An 18455-nucleotide genomic window follows, 5' to 3' on the forward strand; every position below is an offset into this window, starting at 1 on the left:
TTTTTTTTTTTATAGATATCTACCATGTGAACTTGTTTGAGATATTAAAAATGCCTGATTTGTTTGTTTGTGTTTGTTTTTAATAAGTGTAAGCAAGAGTCTTGCTCTTTTCAATTACTTCAGTTCCAGGCTGTAACTTTTTATTTTGACTTTTCTATTATTATCATTATTTTTTTTTTCTCTTGTCCTTGCAACATCTCACCAAAAGTAATAAGAGGTTTATTGAGATGTTAATCACCATCGGATTCAATTGTTTTAACTGCTACCAACAAAACCTTCTTTTATATTGCATAAACAAAGAGCAAAGATGATACTCCAAGTGCCAAATTACTCATCTCCATGTATCATTTGTAGTCACTTTCTGTTCCTTTCGTTTGCCGAAATTTGAACAAAATGTTATTTGCCCTTCCTTTAGAATGAGTTGGTTTGGTCTTCCAATGGAGTCATCATTAGATACTTTATATCAATTGCTAGTTACAACTTTATTGATTCTGTTATACCTTTTAATGTGATATGCAGTGAAGGGTTTATTGATCAAGACCCTTTGCAGATTAGCAAATGATCATGAACTGACATTACCTTATAACAGGGTTTATTGATTAAATATATCACATGCTAACCTTTATAACATGGTTTTTGATCAGGCTCAGTTCATTGATCAAGACCCTTTGCAGCAGCAAGTGCAATTTTCATTGATCAAGACCCTTTGCAACAGCAAGTGCAATTTTCATTCATCCATCAAATTTGCAGCAGCAAGTGCAATTTTCATTCATCCATCAAATTTGCAGCACCAAGTCCAATTTTCAGTTCAGGCTAGTTCATAAAGTATAGGGCTTTTCAATTAAGAATAGGTATATTAATTTTTTTTTTTTTTTAATATGAAATTGTGCAGTCACCATTGCTAGAAAAAGTGTGTTTTCTGGTGATGGGGCCCACAGTTTCTCAGTCATCAAAAATCTGATAGTGATTTTTAGGTATATGTCATGGCAGCAATAGAAACCATCAACTAATAGTGCCAAAGCTGGTGTCTATCGCTATCCCCACACCAATCATTGGTGTCTATAGGATCAACACATACCATTCTCAATGGTAGCTATAGGCCAGTTTTGTGGCAGTGAAGTATTGATTTATTAATGTAAACATTTACGCATAAAATAATGGATCATTTTCCGCTAATTCTTATGTTCTCTACAAATAATACGATCGATCATATTCGGTCGAGTCGTCATTGACTAACTGTGCAAGTAAATGGAGAGCGTGAACTGGACCGATCTTCCAAAGGAGCTCTGGCTAATCATCAGTTCATCACTGAATGCTTCCAAAGCCGTATCGGAATTCTCCAATTCCGCAGCGTCTGCTCCTCATGGCATTCCTCTCTCCCTCCTTCCCAGCAATTTCCCCTCCTCCTTTCCCCCTCAAGTTCTCCTCCCCCGGCGAAGACTCTCCCGGAAACCATGCTTCATTGTTCCAATCAACAATCTACCGCATGGAGTCATGCATTGACGAGGATAACTGCGGTTCTTCACCATCAAACCTTTGTTCGAAGCCATGGTTGGTGAAGTTTGAGGAGGACCCCAGTTCTGGTATAATGCGTTTACTAGATCCGGTGACTAGTTCGCCTCTCAGGTATTCTCCCAATACTTCTTTAAAGGAATTAAACTTAATTATTGGAGTATCGGATTGTAGAGCTACACAAGTCGTATGGACTTAAATTTGCCGAGAACAATGTTACTATTAATTCTGTGCACAAATTGGTAGTCCTCCCTCGTAACAATTTGGACTTTGGTGATGTTTGTGCTGTTTTTATGATTTATAATGAAGGCAAGCTGGGTTTTATGAGATTTGGAGATGATAAGTTGACCCATGTGGATGAGGAAAACTCCTACTATGATGATATTATTGTGTACAAGGGTCAATGCTATGTGGTTGATAAGTGGGGAACGATTTCCTCTATCAATTCAGCTCTGGAGGTGATCCAGTTTTCGCCGCTATTGTCGTGTGGATTTGGTGGGCAGAAGCATTTGGTTGAGTCGTGTGGTGATCTTTATGTGGTCGATCAGTACTATGAGAGGGTGAGTGTTCGTCACGGCAGGGAGGACGAGTACATTTTCGGGAAGTATCACAATTCGCGCTATGATTCTGATGCAATCGATTTTAAAGTTTAGAAGCTGGATCAAGAATGGAGCAAATGGGACAATGTGAAAAACTTGGGTGATCATGTGTTTCTTCTGAGCAAAGATGGGTCTTTCTCTGTCTCCACCAGAGAGTTTGATGGAGTGAAGGGAAATTGCATCTTCTTCATTGAACGAGTGTCGCCTACTGTAAGAGCAAGGTATCACAGTCGTGTGTTCGATTTCTCGGATGGTCGAGCCACCGCCAACTTGGCTCAGCCCTGATTTGAGTTCTTCTGCATCTGAATGTGAGTGTGAAATATTAATGCCAATTCAGTAAACTCGTACTCATTAATTACATGTTCTTCAATGTATCTTGTGATGAACAAGCTTAGCTTCTTTGATGATGTTTCAAATGATGCTTTATCTTGGTCCATGGAAATGCTCGCTTGCTTATGATAGATTATATTTCTTAGATTTGAGTTTGCAGTAATTGGCAGGATCTAGATCAACAAGCTTTAGTTGATTTAAACTGATTGGTGTTCTAACACTGTGCTGGGCGAGGTCATTCGAAGGTATTATGTTCAAATGTAGGAGACTAGCTATTTGTTGCTATAAATTACTTCTCTGCTATTTAGGTAACCAAGGTGGAGGTGACTTGTTCGATAGTTGACGTTAAACATATTTTACTTGTGATAAAATTAAGGATGAAAGCATGTAAATCCAACGTGGACGTGATTCGTTTGACAAAGTCGGTGATTTACAAGTTTCAGATAACAAAACAGTGACACCCATCATCTTAGCGACATGCAAAATTTATGCTTTGTAAATAAAGGAAAGTTTTCAAACTCAGAACCAAAACTCTTTTTATTGTATCATAGATAACAACATTTCATCTCAATTATTGCATTAATCATCACTTGACATGTCGATCTACTACACACATCTTAGGGTAAAACATGCTTATAGTAAAACTGAGGATGAAAGTACGAAAGCGTGTAATTAACAAAAGAAATGTAGAAGAAAATATAAAATTTGGAGGGGTGCCAAGTGTAACTATTGTGTCCTCCACATCCGAATAAAGAGAGCTCTTTCCTCTTTTCAGCTACATTTTTCATGTAAAGCTTTCCTTCTTCTTCTTCTTCAGTTCTTCTTCTCTCAGCAAAATCAACATGCAGAGGCCCAAGCTACAATGGTGCGATCTCCCAAAGGAGCTCTGGCAGATGATCGGAAAATTCCTCGAAACCCGCGTCGACGTTCTCCGATTCCGCAGCGTCTGCTCTCTCTGGCGCTCCGCCGTCCGTCCTCTAGACCCAATCGACTCTCCTCCTCTCCCCCTCGGATTCCCTCACGCCGGCGAAGAGCCTCCCGCCGCCGTCTCCCAGACCACCGTCTACCGCCTGCAGTCGCTGATCGCCGGCGAAGGTTCCGATGGGTCGCTGCCGTTCTTGGTGAAGTTCGAGGAGGCCAATTGCGGCGAAATGCGTCTGCTTCATCCGATCACGAACTGGCAGCTCAGGTTATCCCTCACTCCGACTAGAAAAGAATTCAACTTGTTGGATTATAGGGTTGTGGAGTTGGTGAAATTGTATTCTCTGAAATATGCCTACACCAGAATTGATGTTACTTATGTGAACAGAGTGGTGGTTTTGCCTGCTGATCATTTGAGTTTGGGGGAGGATTTTGTGGTGTTTATGATTTATAGAGGAGGGCATTTGGCTGTTATGAGGTATGGGGATGAGGGTTGGATTCGTGTGGACGAAAACAACTCTCATTATGATGATCTCATTGTGTACAAGGGTCAGTGCTATGTTGTTGATAAATGGGGCACGATATCGTGGATAAGTCAGGCGTTGCAGGTGATTCAGTACTCGCCGCCCTTGTGTGGGTTTGGTGCACACAAGCATTTGGTTGAGTGTTGTGGTGATCTTTGTGTGGTCGACAGGTATCTTGGTAGTGAGCCTCAGAGGACGTTCAACTACATACATTGTGATGGGGAGGTGGTGGATTTTAAGGTTTATCGGCTGGATGAGGAATGGGCGACGTGGGTCAATGTGACAAACTTGGGGGATCAAGTGATTATTTTGAGCTATGATGGAGCTTTCTCGGTTTCAACCAGAGACTTTCCTGGGGTGAAGGGAAATTGCATTATGTTCACTGAACAGGACTTTGGTCCTTTACCAGCTGTAATTGGAATGCCATCCAGAAGTCATCACCGTCGTGTGTTTGACTTACAGGATGGTAGCATGAGCAAGATCGGCTATTCTCAGTTGTTCCGGACACCCTCAAATTGGCTCACTAATTGATGTCCGGCTGCATCCTCTGAATGTAAGTTCAAACCTCTATTGTTACTTCATTATAATTCTTACTGGTAATTTAAGTTTTTATCTTGTTATTGCCGTGAGCAGCCATCAGATGTGTCAAATTGCATAGTTAATAAACAGTCGGAAGGAACAACATTTTGGGGTTGTGGTTCTTGAATTTTCTGTAAATCGTAGGATTTTATTTAACAAGTTAATTGAGTAAACAAGCGTAACTGTTTAAGTGTTCGTTAGTTATCTTAATTGGTAAACAAGCGTAGTTATTCTGAACTTAAAGTTGGGGGGTTTGCATGAACAGTGTTGTTAACAAAAATTGGAAAAGAAAGATCAATCCTCATCACTCAAACAATCTATGAAGGCTTACTGAATGTCTAGAAAGTATATCATAGGGTCAATTTGAAGGGCCTGTATATACTCTTGTTGCATTATGATGAGGTTCATTTTACAGGACAACGAACCACAAGAGAAATTAAAGGCCTTTCAAAACTTGAAACATTACTAACAAGACTGAGGAGGTAGAATGACAGTTTTTTAAATTTAAGAAAGGATTCTTGAAAATTCTTCGTTATTACATCTTAACAGTCATCTGGTGTATGAAAGCTGTCAAATTTTTGTTCAGGTTTTCACAATAGTATGTCTGTGGTGATGATATAGACACATTGAGATATGATGGGACATGCTACGCTAATCAGCCCCGCCCCCTGCCCCCTTTAATGCTCTGTAATATAGTGAATTTCAATTTTCACATTTCAATAAAGAGATGATTTCTTGTGGTGATAATTATTGCTTAACGTGATTTACAGGGAAGTTGGTTGCTGCTCAAGACGTTAGTTGCCTTTCTTGGAGAAGATGGAGGGTCCGATTCTCATGAAGAGTGGTCTGTAAAACTTCTACCGTAAAGTAGTGTGAAAAATAGTAGTCTTGTTTATCCAGTGTTTAATGGTAGTTTTGTTAACCTTATTCCAGTTGTATAGATACAGTTCATGTAAGATATTTGATCGTAATCGAAGTTATCGTTTTATGTTAACTGCTTGATGCTCTGTTCAAATCGAATTCTCAAAATCCGTGAGAAAAGGTTGTGCTCATTATCACTTTCACCGTCATATTATTTCTCTGATTGCTCTCCTTTGGATCATTTTTCAAACGTTGAAAGCCCCACACAGCTTATTTGTGTTAATCAGAACTATCTTTTGTTAAATTTTCGATTTCTTTTTATAATCCAGAGAAACACAAAGGAGCTGGTGATTTTACAGTAGTAACTTCTTCGGTGTCATCTAGCATAAGATTTATAAAACAAAAATGCATATGAAGTACCTTTTTCAACAAACAGTTCGTCGGCAATTTGTGATCACCGGAAGAAGGAACTCTATTTGAAGACTCAACCATGGTCTCATTTGAAGAACAGAAACAACATACAAGAGAATCTTCCTTATTAGAGAATAGTATCTTCATAATCCTCATAGGTCAAGAATTGCCCCAAGGATGATATTACAAACATTCATATATAGGCCTATAATCGATGCATTTCGAGTTCGATTTGTGTCAAAACCCATTACTGCCATTCAGCTAGCTTCACATTAATCATGCCAAGGCCAAATCTTGGGGTAGGCAAAAGATATTTGCACTGTCATCGCCATCATCAAGAAAATACACCCGAGGTGAACGATTACTGCCACCGCCATCAATGTCGAACACTCCAATGTTACTGAATATTCGTGGTTGCGAACGATACTTACATCTACGTGAGCAAGGATCATAGAAATAAATGCAGTTCCCTTTGCAACCAGGAAAGTCTCGAGCAAGCACAGAGAAGCAGCTGTCTTCACCCACAAACAATATTCGATCATCCAAAGTTGCCATCTCGACCCATTGCTTCTCAGCTGCATTCAACTTAAAAATCTCGAATGTAACACCAAGTTCTGAAAGATGCCTACATTCTGTTGTAGTGGCCAGATATATAACTAAAAGTAGTTCTCCGAATGACTCAACCAAATACCTCTTGCGAATGCAAGCAGGAACACTCCTAGGAATCACAGGAGCACTTATTGGGGTTGCAATCATCTTAGCAGTCAGAGAAGAATCAACCACTACAGTTCTCCCATCAACGGAGACCACATAGAACTTCCCCTCATGACAAATAACATCTACATATTTGATCGAGGAGATAAGACTTTCAATTTCCTTGCACTTTGGAATTTCACCATCAACACCTAATTTGCAGTGGTACAATTTTCCTTCAACAATCATCATAAGTGCAGGACAATCAGAATTCAAGGACACTGCCACCGGAAAAGTGTAAGGAGTGTGATAAGTTCTCGACAACTCAGATACCCGAAAATCATAAAAGTTCAATTCCTTTGGTAATAATGGGTTGGCTACCGGGTTTTTTGGGAATGGGGTTCCAGAGAGAGGATGTAACATGATATGAGTTTTGTCCAGTGGAGCTTCACCTTCTGTGACCTTAACCAACCAACCCCTTGAATTTGAAGCAGGTGGTTGAGGTGCCACATGATAGACTACCCTCATCCCGAGGGTTGTTTTTTTCACAAGTCGTACTCCTCTCCTGATAACATTACCGAGATGTACTTTGATGGGTGGAGAGTTCACAGTGAGAGGAGGAATAGAGAACCGCCATGATTTACAAACAGCACGGGATCTTGAAACATCAATTTTGGTATCAAGCCGCTTTGCAATGCTCTGTAATAATTCAACCGGAAGATCACTCCAACATTCCCCTCTCTGATTTCCACATGTATCAGATTTTTGTCTTTCTGTCATGATCAGAAATCAACTGTGCCTGTGGTGATCAGAGGTTAGATCAGGACTCTAGAGCACAATCGAGGAGAACAACCTGAGAAAGACATGCAGCACGTATGAGTGTTTAGAGAACTGGAATTCAAAAGAAGTCTTGGATAGCAAGTCTTGTGCATTGAACAGGACTCCATATTATCCGCGATGATATAGAAACAATACTTTCCCAAGTGACAAACTAGTTGCTTGCCTCATACTCATTTACGAGTTTCATAGTGATTCAAGTGTTATCTCACCTCAATTCTGGTTAATGTTTACCTATGTCAGTAACTGGCCTTTTCAAAGTTCCAGTGAAGATTGCTCAATTCTAAGAACAAAAGGTATTGATGGTGATTTTGCATAAAGGATCGGCCTGATGCAGAACAGAGCAACAGTTGGTGAGAGTCTGATTAGGGTGAGTTTGGGCAATTTTGAGAGATGAAGTAAGCACAATGGTTTTAAAAGAAACAGAGGATTATTAGCTGTAGAAGGGAAAGGGGAGAGAACTCAGGCACCAAGCCTTTAAATAAAACTTGAGTTTACTTCATTCCAATATGATTTCGGTTTACAATAGGTAGCCATAGTTATAGGCTTAAAATACATAACCCTTAGACTCCTCATATTTACGGATTCGCAGGGGGCCTCAGGATCTGGAATAACCAGACCCTTGAATACTTAAAAGTATAAATAGACATACTCAAGACCCTTAAGTACTCACCATAAGACTTAAATATACTCTTGAAAGCACTAGACTCATAAATATTCTTCATAAAACTGAAAAGTGACCATTGCAAGACCCTTAAACTACAATGGGAACTTTCCTTTGGACCACAAAAGACTGGGCTTACTCTTAGGCTTCCAAAGAGGATATTTCTTTTCTAACCAAGTTATGGCTGCTGCATTATGGCCTAATGCTCAAGATGAGTTTTCAAGGAGCTGAAAAAAGTAGCCAAGGATGACTATATCAGACAGAAACTTTAGTTGCAGCAAATTGAGAACAAAATAATCCCTGGTATACGTCCACAACGGTAAAATGTGGCATAACACCAAAGAACAATCTATGATATATGTTCAGAAAGACTTTCGAGGAGTATTATTAATTAGACCATATGTTAAGACTTAAGAGGGTCTAAACAAGGTTGAAAGTTTTATGCTGAATTGCAGAAAAATATAATAGAAGTTTTAGAAAAAAAGGATTAGAAAAGGTGACGAAGATGTCATTAAAATGTAAAATATAGTCTCTGCATTCACCAAAAACCAATATATCTTTAGCAACTGTGCTATAATTTACTGAACAAAAACAATATATGTGATAGAAAACAGTCATCCAATAAACAATTCAGAAACAGAAAACAGTAATGATATTTCACAAACAAACAGGAACGAAGAAATATCTACAGATAAAATTGGAAGCTCCAGTAATGATACAACTAAAACAGAGAAAAGACTCAGCACAAATCTTGTGGATTCTTGCAGCAGAAACAAGACTTGTTCAATCCAGCCTTTAACCCGATTACATTTGTCCTTTGTGCAGATTCAGCAGTAAAATCTTATCAGACTGCTTCTGCACTTATCAACTGCAAGCTGCTCCCTGGAGATACTTCAAAACCATCATCAATTGACATGCATCTGAAACCTTCCAACCTCTAGAAATTCCAAAGTGCAAACCTTCCAACAAAAACAATGACTACTCTGAGCAAAATGTATCACTATTCACTGAGGATTGTTCTTCTCGCATTTTTAGTTGCACAATCATCGATTAAACTGTCATAGTCAAGTTTTTCTGGAAATCCCTTCTCAGTAGAAATCAAAGCTAGTCCATCTAAAACTTCTTGTGACATTGGCGATTGCAAGTAAGAATTCAATATCTCCAATTTTGAAAGATCACCATCAGTGGAAGTGAATAGGACAGGTATAGTCAGCAAAATTCTATAGGCAATGAATGCATTTGGAAGAAAGTCCAGTCCTTTTATGAAATTTAATATATCGATAGCTGTCATATTTTCTTCTGGCAACTGCTTCCTTAAGCATTTCAGTTCTTTAAATAAGCTGTTCCCATCAACATCACGAAACTTCCCATGATTAAGAAACATTTCAAGATGACCACAAGAAGTTTTCAAATGTTTTTCCTCCAATGAGTTCAACTTCTCAGAACAAAACAGAAACCCAAAGATATCCTCATATGCTTGATACTGTTCAAGAGTTCTCTTCAATAAACCAGTAACTTGATCCACAGTATATAAGAAATACTGCACTCTGAAGCCTTCTTCAAGTGATTCAGGAGATGACTGATCGGCATTCTTGCCTAAACGTTTTCTCTTACGAATTTGACATTCTTCATCAAACACAGAATCAATTTCCATTTCGGTGGCAATTTCTTTAGCAACATTCAATGCTCTGTAAACCCAACCTCCCTGTACTTTTCAAAAAACTTGATCAGCCTCTTTACTTCAGTTATAGCAATATCAATACGCATGTCTTTAGATTGCAAGTACTTGCTAACCAGGTCAACAGCAGATAATATATCAAACCAAATGATCATGCCTAATAAGAACTCATATTCAAGATCATATGTTGCTAAAGAATTAGCTTGGTGGACTAGTCCGAGGTCAAACTCAGTATCTGCTACTTGAAGTAAAGCTTCTCTTATATCTGAAGCATGGAATCTTATTGCTTTTAACACATTCCAGTTGACTCTCCCAGTGTTTGGTTGACAATGGTTCAAGAGCTAAACCTTTCACATTATTGTCCAAAATTTGCCAACACTATGCACAATGAGAAAACACTGAATATATGCATTGTATGGATCCAAAAAAACTAAACAGTTTGCTAAACGAGTTTACCATATCACAGAGTGTTACATTAAGACTACGACAACCCCATGGCGTGTACAATGCTCTTGGATTTATAACCGAAATTTTCTCTTGTATACCTTCGGCTCTCCCTTTCACCAGAGATCCAATGCCATATCCCTGTCCTCTTACATCATCAATATCAAGATCAAGAGCTTTTAACAGATTCTGCATTTGTTCAAAAGGTCCATGTTCAGACGTATTGCTGAACTTTAAAAGCTCTAAAAAGTACTCCTCAACTTTTATCGGACTCGTGAAAACATCCACACATCGCAGTATCAAAAACATTTTTTTTTCAGCACTCGCATCAAGAGCACAGTCCACAATCACAGAAAAATACTTGGCTTCTTTGATTTTCCTGACAATTGAACTTTTGATTTCAGAAGCTAGAATAATCGTCAATTCCTGGATGTTACAACCAAGATAATGATGACGAATCTCATTTCTTTTAATACGTCTGATATGCTCTTGCATTACAGGATCCCACTCCACAATCATTTCAATGAAGCTTGAAAGATTTCCACAATCATCCTGATCCATGCTCTCAATTGTTCTGAAAAATGTCATGTTGTGCTTAGCAAGAAATTTCACAACCGAAATTATTCTCCGTAATACACTCCGCCAATGCTCTTTCTCTAGCTTAAAAACAACTTTGTCGATTCTTTCATCTTTCTGAAATCTACGACGCAAACCACCCCAGGTTGTCATGTTAAAGATGTGTGCCATACTTCTTTCATGTTCTCTAATGAAAAAACTAAGATTTCCCCAATCTCTACATCCTTCACTCGCTAACTCAGAGCTCTGGGGACTTTCTTTAAGCAAAGCACTAATTCGTTCCCAATTTCCTTCATTCACAAGCTGATTGTTTCGGTGACATTCTTTAAACAAGTTACAACAAAAGCAATATGCTTTATCAACCTCCTTTGAATAAACCAGCCATTCTCTATCCTGTTTCTCTCCATTTGGTAAAATTCGAGTGTAAAATTCTGAAGAGAAACCCACAGAGGATTTATGCTGAGGACTTTTCTCCACTAACAAATCTCTTACAGGACCCTTTTCAACTAATAAATCTCTCAACTCGGTATTGAGATTATCCCAATTTCTAGGATCATAAATGTTCATGTTGAGTAAGATTAAGTATCAGAGGAAAAGATACTAGAACAAGAACCTGGATGGAAGACAATGGGCGTGGCTTGCTTGAGGAACTCACAAGATTACTCCGAAATTTCGAAACCTGATTAAACAACAAACAACATCCATTTAGATTTTGCAAAGCATAAATGTGGAATATTACATTGCTCAGTTTCACTTTCAATGAAAGCCTATTCATACTATTGATTTGTGACTCACCAGTAAGAGTGAGAGAGACCGATCAAGAGAGAGAGACAAAGAGAATAAGGGTTTAAGGGAAAGAAAGCAATCGATGAGTCGAATATTGGATGTGCAATTGGGATTAGAGGGATTGTGTGAAAGAAATTATTATATAGTATCGAAACACCAAGTTTGTGATTTCGGCTAATGTGATTGGTCATTGGTGTATAATTGTGACAAGCATAAGCTTTTTTTTATTTATTTATTTTAATTATTATTATTATTACGGATTTCCATTTTTTCCCTATTTTCCTATCACACATTTACATCTTAACCGTTCAGTTTTTATATCCTAATGTGTAGATCATCTCTGCAAAATTTCAGCCAAATTGGTGATCGTTAAGGCATTCAAAACTGTAATTTACAACAATGAATACGAACAGTTCCGAATCTGTAGAACCGGAACCGTTCGTATTCATTTTTGTAAATTGCAGTTTTGAATGTCTTAACGATCACCAATTTGGCTGAAATTTTTCAGAAATGATCTATACATTAAGATCTAAAAACTGAACGGTTAAAATGTAAATGTGTGATCGGAAAATAGAGAAAAAATGGAAATCCGCACCTAATGCTTAAGTGCGGACGTCCGCACCCAACAAGCCCTGTATATATATATATATTTTTGATTCTTATTGATCCAAAATACCTCATCAGACTGCCACGTGGTATTCCAACACAGTAGAATATTTTAGTCCAAAGTACTCATATTGCAAAGAGTACTCATATTGTAAATCTTTTGCTGATACTGCCTATCTCGAACCGATCACTTTCGGTATTGATCAATGACCATCTATTAGCCTTTTTGTTTATCACAACATCGAATAAAACAAAAAGAGGGACTGAAATAAATTATGGTATCACTTTATTCTCCTAACATTTTGAGCAACACCTGTAGATAGTGCAAATTCTTCTTGGCCTTCTTCTCCAAAGAATTAAGTACGAGCAATACTTTTGATGCTAGAATCTCCAGTCTTCCAACACTACAGATCGAAGGTTTTGAATATGCTCCTTCATTGTCAAAAGCCTTCACTGCATTGCCACAAGGGGATAGAAATCCAAATGACTCATCGAGAGTGTCTTCCACTAGTATCTAGGAGAGTAAAATCGTTCCTCATGGCAAAGTTGTAATCCCGGGCGATCCCTTGAAGACACTCAGTCCTTACCATGTTCAACTCTGATTCATTCTTTTCGGAATAGGAGTGTAGTAAGTTGATGGACGAACCAGACTTCTTCAAAATACTGCAAGCTAAATGCTATCAGGTACTGTATGTGAATACACAATTGAACGTGAACCTGAAGAATAACCTCGACTGCTAGCAAGTCTATAATATGACATTATTAAGATTGGATGTTCCGTCTGCAAGTCCGCATGTGTTGCTACTGCAATATGATTGAAATTACATGAGAGTGACTCAAATCAGAAATCAGTGCATCTTTATCATCATATCAACAGCAACATTCAAAGCTACAACACAGGAAAGCGAACAAAACTTAAGGAGACACCAATTATAAAGTATAAAGAACTTAACAGAATTCTGTGACAACAACATAGAATTCTGTGAAGTTGTATATAAATCTATATATGGCATTATTATGATTGCTTGATGGCATGTTTGGTCTGCAAGTTTGCATGTGCTGCTGCTGCAATGTGATTGAAATTACAGGAGAGTGATTCAGCGCAGAAACATTTTTATCATCTTATCAACAAGATTTATCAAATATACAACACAAGAGATACGTAGACCACTCTACAAATAAATCATCTAACTTGCTCCAACTATGAAGTTAAGAATGGAAAATGAACAAAACTTAAGGAGACACCGATTATAGAATTTTATGACAACAACAAAACATACTTGCATCAATCCAGAGAATAGGAACATGTGGAGCCGAGCTCAATTGGAGGTGGCCAAAATATCTGGGAACCACCTGGGGAAGATCCCAACTTCTGAATGCTATGGTCCTCTAAGTTGAACACAAAACTCTGTGGTCTAGTTACTTCTCTAAGAGCAAGATTAACATTGTTTTCATTTGAAAAGTAAATGCAATTCCCTTTGTACCCAGCTAAATCTTGAGCCAAAACAGAGAAAGAGCAATCCACAGCCAAGAAAAAGGCTCTATCACCCAAGCTCTTCACTTCAACCCATCTGCCCAACTCTCCATCCAACAGTTCCAACTTGTAAACCTTAAAATCAACAACCTTGAGTTCACCAGAATGATATCGACGCCAAAGAACAAAAACAGAAGGATCTAACTCAACGCCAGTCCCTTGTTGCTTATTTTGTTCTTGATCAAAATACCTATCGACCACATAAAGCTCTCCACAAGACTCCACCAAATGCTTCCTCCCACCAAAACCAACCACTTTCGACGAAATCTTCACCATCGCTTCTGAAGACACATCAATCCTAAAAACACAACCCAAGCTATCCACCACGTATGGCTGACCCTTATAAACAATAACATCATCAAAAACAGAACCTCCATTACAAAACCGTGTGAGTTTCTCATCTCCACTCTTAGCAAAACCCAAATTTCCTTTATCAGAGATAACCAGAATAGCACAATCAACAATCTCAGGAGGCAGTAAAATCACTTTCTTCAAACCCACAACAGAACCAGAGCCCTGGACGTATCTCAGAAAATACGACTTCCCTAATTCGATCATTCTAAACTCCAGCAAATTGAAACATTCCGGAGACGACAACGACGACGAGGAGTCGTTTGAGTACCTGATTCGCCGGGAGGTGATCGGATTCCGAAGAAGCATTCTGTTGCACTCTTCGACCTTGACCAGCCAACCTCCACACGACGACGGCGCCAGTGATGACGTGGAGGGGGTTTGGAGGAGGTAGACGGTGTTTTGGGAGAGGAAGGAGGTGGGTCCATCGGAGAGTGGGAGAGGGAATTTCGGAGGAGGTGAAGGGTGGAAGCGAGGCAAACAAGAACGCCATGAATGGCAAACGCTGCGGAATCGGAGAGAATCGATGCGGACTTTGAGCTTTTCTCCGATCAGTGGCCAGAGTTCGACCGGAAGATTGGACCAGTCGACGGTGTCATCCATTGTTGACGATCGATGGCCTCGTGGTTATGGTTGTGTTTGACTGTCTAGGGGGTGTGTATTGTAATATGCCTATATGGAATTAGCGGGGATTTTAAACAAGTCTGTGGGTTTTAAGTGTATTTAATATAGGGTTTTAACGATCCACGTATTCAATTATGCCAAGTGGTCAAATTCAAGTGCAGAGCTCTAACGATCAAAAAAGACTGTGTAAATCCTTTCCAACCTATAAGTCATATCTGGCGTGTAATTGACTTTTTGGACCGGGGCTATCAAATTTGACATCTGTCTTTTATGTTTTTATTGTTTCTCTCTCCCTCTCTCTTTCCTTCCTTCTGTCTCTTCTCTTCTCTATCATTCTTCCTACCCAGACCAAACCCTTCAGATTCCTACCCAGATCTCCTCACCACGAATAGGTCCTTCTCACCATGAATAGACCAAAACCTCTATTCCCTAACGTGCGTGCCTCCCATCAATTAAAGGAATAACTTGGTCCAATGAGGCCCATTCAAGATGGTGTACCGTTTCATTCATTTTACTCTGCATTTAATTAGTTACTCATGTCTGTTGTAGATGAGTGACAACTGTGCTCGTGACCTCTTGGAGTCACGTATTCCTTGCTGTTAACAAGCAATGAGAATTTGCTTCCTTTGTTTTCTTCTTTCACTAGTCTTCTGCAATTTCTACTCTTTTAAACCCAGACTCCTATTAGTCCCCAACCTCACCACGAGTAGCTCCTCACCATGGATGAGCTCGATTTCGACTAGAATTCTAATAAAATCATAAGAGAATAATAGACTAAAACTCTCTCTCTTTCATCTTACTCGGACCAAATTAACTCATGAAAAACCTCCATGATAGATGTTTGTCTCAGTGGTGGCGGGATTTGAAGATGGTGGGTGGTATGTTGCAGGTAGGATTTGCTGGAATGGCATTTTGATGACCTTTTGTTTGGCACCAAAGATTTGAGCTTTTTTTGTGATTATGGGAATTGAGTCTGTGAATCAGAATTTAATGAGATTTGAGTTTATGAGAAGTGTGGCAAATCTGGAAATTGGGGTTTGAAACATGTAGACGAAGAAGGAATTGGTGTTTTATCAAAACCAGTGTATTACCACTTCACCAGAGAGAGATGAACCTTGTTGAGCTAAGGCTTTGACTTACCCTTCTTCTGGATTGAGCTAAATTATAGAAAGTTATGGACTTTGTAAATGTTACGAATAAATAACAAACTCAAATATTTTTTCAGCCACCAGATCAAAGATAATTGAGCGTGTAAAAGTCTATCAAAGTTCTTCTATCTGCACGTGAAGAGGTTTGTCCTCTCGTCTCTGTTTCTTGGTTTATCTTTTGTGGTATAAGCATTTTTTTATAAGGAAAATTGTTCATACAGTATCTAACGTTTCAGTCATTCTAAACTTTCGTATCTCAAGTTTGAAAAATTTCAGAACAGTACCAAGGCTTTGACCCCAACTGAAAAATGATACTTGAAGATTTTAACTCAGTTACGAAGGCGGACAGCTAGCAATTTTTTAAGGGTATTTTCATAAATTCGTATTTCTACTTTTCTTTTCCCTAACCATATTTTTCATTTTCCTCTCTCTCCAACTCATCTTTATCCTCATGACATACAGAAACCCAAAGTCTCCTTCTTGATAGAGACACATAACCAATTGAGTTGCAATTTCATAATCAATCCCAAAAAGAAATGAAAACCTTTTTTGTTTATCTAAAATTTCATCTCTAATTGATGATTTGAATATTTTGAGTTGCTAAAGTTTCAATCTTTATCGAAAACGATTGGGAGTTTTTTTTTTCTTTAAATAAAAAGATTGGGAATTTGGAGCGTGAGAATTGATTTCGAAATTAGGGGTTTTTGTGAATTGAGAAATGAGGGTGATCGTGAGATGGTCACACCGTTGAGCAGGCCTTCCACAAACTTTCCTTTCAAATTGAATCAAAGGAAAACAAACAAAAAGAGAAGATAAAGAGCCTCGGCCTCCCGAGTCTGAGATTGAACTTATTTATATCTGAGATGGAGGAATTAGTTCAGAGAAATGAAAAGGACAAAACTCATCCCAAATCAAATGACCATCATCTCTCTCTCCATCCATGAAAGGTATGGCTTATACCCAATCTCATGCCCAGAGAAAAAATCATCAATTCCTATATTTTGAAATCTGAATCCTACCCAGCGAAAGCTAGACATAGCTTTGGCACATTCAAAGCAAACCAATTAAGAGAGGAATAGGTCCCAGAAAAAGAAAATTACCCGTTCAGATGTGAAAAGAAAGAAATCCAATTTCCATATCTTTGATTCTTTTTTTCTTTTTCTTTTTTATTTGTCAATCACATGGTGTCCTCAAAAGCTTTCTAGGCCCAGAGACTAATCCGTGCTCGGGGGATCTTGTCAGAACGCTTCATCCCCCCTGGCCACCAAGAATATATTGGGATTTAATGCTTCGGCGGGATTCGAACCTGGGTGTGGGGGTTCCACACCTGGAGGCTCTTACCAACTCGACCACATGTGGTGGTTCCACATCTTTGATTCTTGATTACACGCATTTTTATGCGCGTAATTATATTCTAAATACTATAAATAAGCTAATTCTCAAGTCAATTATTATGTAATTAATATATTTTTATTTATTTTGTAATAAATTAAGCGGAGTCATAGATTTCAGAAGAAGTTGTGCAAAAATGGAACAAATTAAAGTTATCGACAAAAAGATGAAAAGTCAACAATGATCAGCAGGCCAATGCAAGTTAATATGTGAAAATTATTGGTTGAGCTTGGAAAAATCAAAAGAAGAAGAAGAAAATTAAAGAAAAGAAAAGATGGTATTAATTAATTATTTGATTAATTAGTCCTTGTTTTAATTAATTGATTAATCAAAGGATTAATTAATCAAACTCAGCCAAATTGCACGGGTAGCAATTAAACATTTAAACCATAATTAAACAGAGGCAATTGAAGGCTGCGGGACCAGGGACCATCCCTTCCTTTCTCCTCGTCCACTCCCCCTGTCACGTGGCAGTCCTTGTCTCATTTCTCAGTCTCAACTATCATCGGCCGCCAATATAGATTAATCTCTCTCATCCTCTTCGGCGCACGCCGCATTTGTCATTCATTCCCATCTCTCTCACCCATCACCTCACACTCTCATCTTCCCTCCTTTTCACACTCTAATCTTCCCTTCTTCATTTTTAATTTCACTTTTGGGATTGGACATTCAAGGTTTACATGAATCATCATCAAGAGCACATATTTTAATTTTGGGTAGTTAAGTGAATAAATTGTTTGGTTCATACTAGCCCATAGATAGGAGTGACCAAACTCACTCTCCCCTCTTTTTCTTAGTATCTAGTTCATAATTTTTGTATACTTTTGTTGATGAATTCTTGTATGGGTAATGAGTAGTTCAAATTGATAGTCAGGGTTGTGAAGTCCTAACTCATATTGTATAAATATTGATGCTTTACTTTTAATAAATGCAATTTTCATTGTGTATGCTTTAAATATGAATTTATTGGTACTTAAAAGCATGTTTCTAAGCTATGTCAATCTTTGAAATTATGTTGTAGCCAATTGTGATGAATATATTGATAAATTGATAACTTATTAGTCTTGTTGCATCTTGGATTTAAGTGTGGTGACTATTAGCTAGCTTAATTGTAGCTAAACTTGCTTAGGTCTCTATTATCTTGCCCATAGGCCTCTAATTTTAGATATTGGGTCTTAACCGGTGTAATGCCTAAGTTAAAGAGTTGATTGTGGCCCTAACCGGCATAATCAATACACCGAAAGGATAATTGGTTTAGTAACGACCGGTACTAGATACGGGACTTAAAAACATAGGAAATGCAAGCATTTGTGAAATTGACATTGATATTTGCAAGATAGTTAGTGTGAATCACCCGACACTCTTATGTTCCCATTAATTTGAAC

At 38.3% G+C, this 18455-nt stretch overlaps 5 protein-coding genes across 16 annotated transcripts; 2 read left to right on the forward strand and 3 right to left on the reverse strand.

Annotated features, from left to right (window-relative positions):
* The first annotated feature begins 1098 nt into the window (after window positions 1-1098).
* Window positions 1099-5459, forward strand: LOC112189351 (F-box protein At4g35733). Of its 6 annotated transcripts, XR_002931842.2 has the most exons (5): window positions 1102-2419; window positions 3259-4439; window positions 4881-4947; window positions 5052-5152; window positions 5236-5459. XR_002931842.2 is itself a non-coding variant. In XM_024328666.2 (4 exons), exons 2-3 carry the CDS (start codon window positions 3284-3286, stop codon window positions 4415-4417), a joined length of 1014 nt encoding a protein of 337 aa, XP_024184434.1. In that variant the 5' UTR covers window positions 1099-2419; window positions 3259-3283; the 3' UTR covers window positions 4418-4439; window positions 5236-5459. The 6 variants fall into 6 exon arrangements, 4 of the variants coding, with proteins under 4 accessions (XP_024184434.1, XP_040369643.1, XP_024184432.1 ...); XM_024328666.2 differs by lacking the exons at window positions 4881-4947; window positions 5052-5152 and having other exon boundaries at window positions 1099-2419; window positions 3259-3630; window positions 3751-4439; XR_002931843.2 differs by lacking the exon at window positions 4881-4947.
* Window positions 1313-2396, forward strand: LOC121051170 (putative F-box protein At5g60060). Its single transcript, XM_040513251.1, has 3 exons — window positions 1313-1583; window positions 1687-2072; window positions 2166-2396. The coding sequence occupies exons 1-3, from the start codon at window positions 1313-1315 to the stop codon at window positions 2394-2396; spliced, it is 888 nt and encodes a 295-aa protein (XP_040369185.1).
* Window positions 5460-5801: 342 nt separating the features above from the next.
* LOC112187001 (F-box protein SKIP23) lies at window positions 5802-12212 on the reverse strand. Of its 7 annotated transcripts, XM_040513707.1 has the most exons (5): window positions 11425-11569; window positions 11243-11308; window positions 8071-8158; window positions 7502-7595; window positions 5802-7283 (listed from the first exon to the last, which is right to left on the reverse strand). In XM_040513707.1, exon 5 carries the CDS (start codon window positions 7208-7210, stop codon window positions 6014-6016), a length of 1197 nt encoding a protein of 398 aa, XP_040369641.1. In that variant the 5' UTR covers window positions 7211-7283; window positions 7502-7595; window positions 8071-8158; window positions 11243-11308; window positions 11425-11569; the 3' UTR covers window positions 5802-6013. The 7 variants fall into 7 exon arrangements, with proteins under 7 accessions (XP_040369641.1, XP_024181370.1, XP_040369642.1 ...); XM_024325602.2 differs by lacking the exon at window positions 8071-8158 and having other exon boundaries at window positions 7480-7595; XM_040513708.1 differs by lacking the exon at window positions 7502-7595.
* On the reverse strand, window positions 8932-9585 carry LOC112183679. Its single transcript, XM_024322037.1, has one exon. The coding sequence runs from the start codon at window positions 9583-9585 to the stop codon at window positions 8932-8934; it is 654 nt and encodes a 217-aa protein (XP_024177805.1).
* An 8-nt stretch (window positions 12213-12220) lies between the features above and the next one.
* On the reverse strand, window positions 12221-14611 carry LOC112187002 (putative F-box protein At1g65770). Its single transcript, XM_024325604.2, has 2 exons — window positions 13302-14611; window positions 12221-12825 (listed from the first exon to the last, which is right to left on the reverse strand). The coding sequence occupies exon 1, from the start codon at window positions 14507-14509 to the stop codon at window positions 13307-13309; it is 1203 nt and encodes a 400-aa protein (XP_024181372.1). The 5' UTR covers window positions 14510-14611; the 3' UTR covers window positions 12221-12825; window positions 13302-13306.
* Between the last annotated feature and the right edge of the window lie 3844 nt (window positions 14612-18455).

Source organism: Rosa chinensis, chromosome 2 (genome assembly GCF_002994745.2).
Source record: "Rosa chinensis cultivar Old Blush chromosome 2, RchiOBHm-V2, whole genome shotgun sequence".
Classification (NCBI taxonomy): domain Eukaryota; kingdom Viridiplantae; phylum Streptophyta; class Magnoliopsida; order Rosales; family Rosaceae; genus Rosa; species Rosa chinensis.

Excerpts from the sequence above, each read along its gene's own strand:
- LOC112183679 (XM_024322037.1), bottom strand. The coding sequence starts at position 9,585 with ATGGAAATTGATTCTGTGTTTGATGAAGAATGTCAAATTCGTAAGAGA.
- LOC112189351 (XM_024328664.2), top strand. The coding sequence starts at position 3,284 with ATGCAGAGGCCCAAGCTACAATGGTGCGATCTCCCAAAGGAGCTCTGG.
- LOC112187002 (XM_024325604.2), bottom strand. The coding sequence starts at position 14,509 with ATGGATGACACCGTCGACTGGTCCAATCTTCCGGTCGAACTCTGGCCA.
- LOC121051170 (XM_040513251.1), top strand. The coding sequence starts at position 1,313 with ATGCTTCCAAAGCCGTATCGGAATTCTCCAATTCCGCAGCGTCTGCTC. Across the intron at positions 1,584-1,686 it reads TGAGGAGGACCCCAGTTCTG|AGCTACACAAGTCGTATGGA; the intron begins GTATAATGCGTT and ends ATCGGATTGTAG. Across the intron at positions 2,073-2,165 it reads TCGATCAGTACTATGAGAGG|AAGCTGGATCAAGAATGGAG; the intron begins GTGAGTGTTCGT and ends TTTAAAGTTTAG.
- LOC112187001 (XM_040513705.1), bottom strand. The coding sequence starts at position 11,196 with ATGAACATTTATGATCCTAGAAATTGGGATAATCTCAATACCGAGTTG.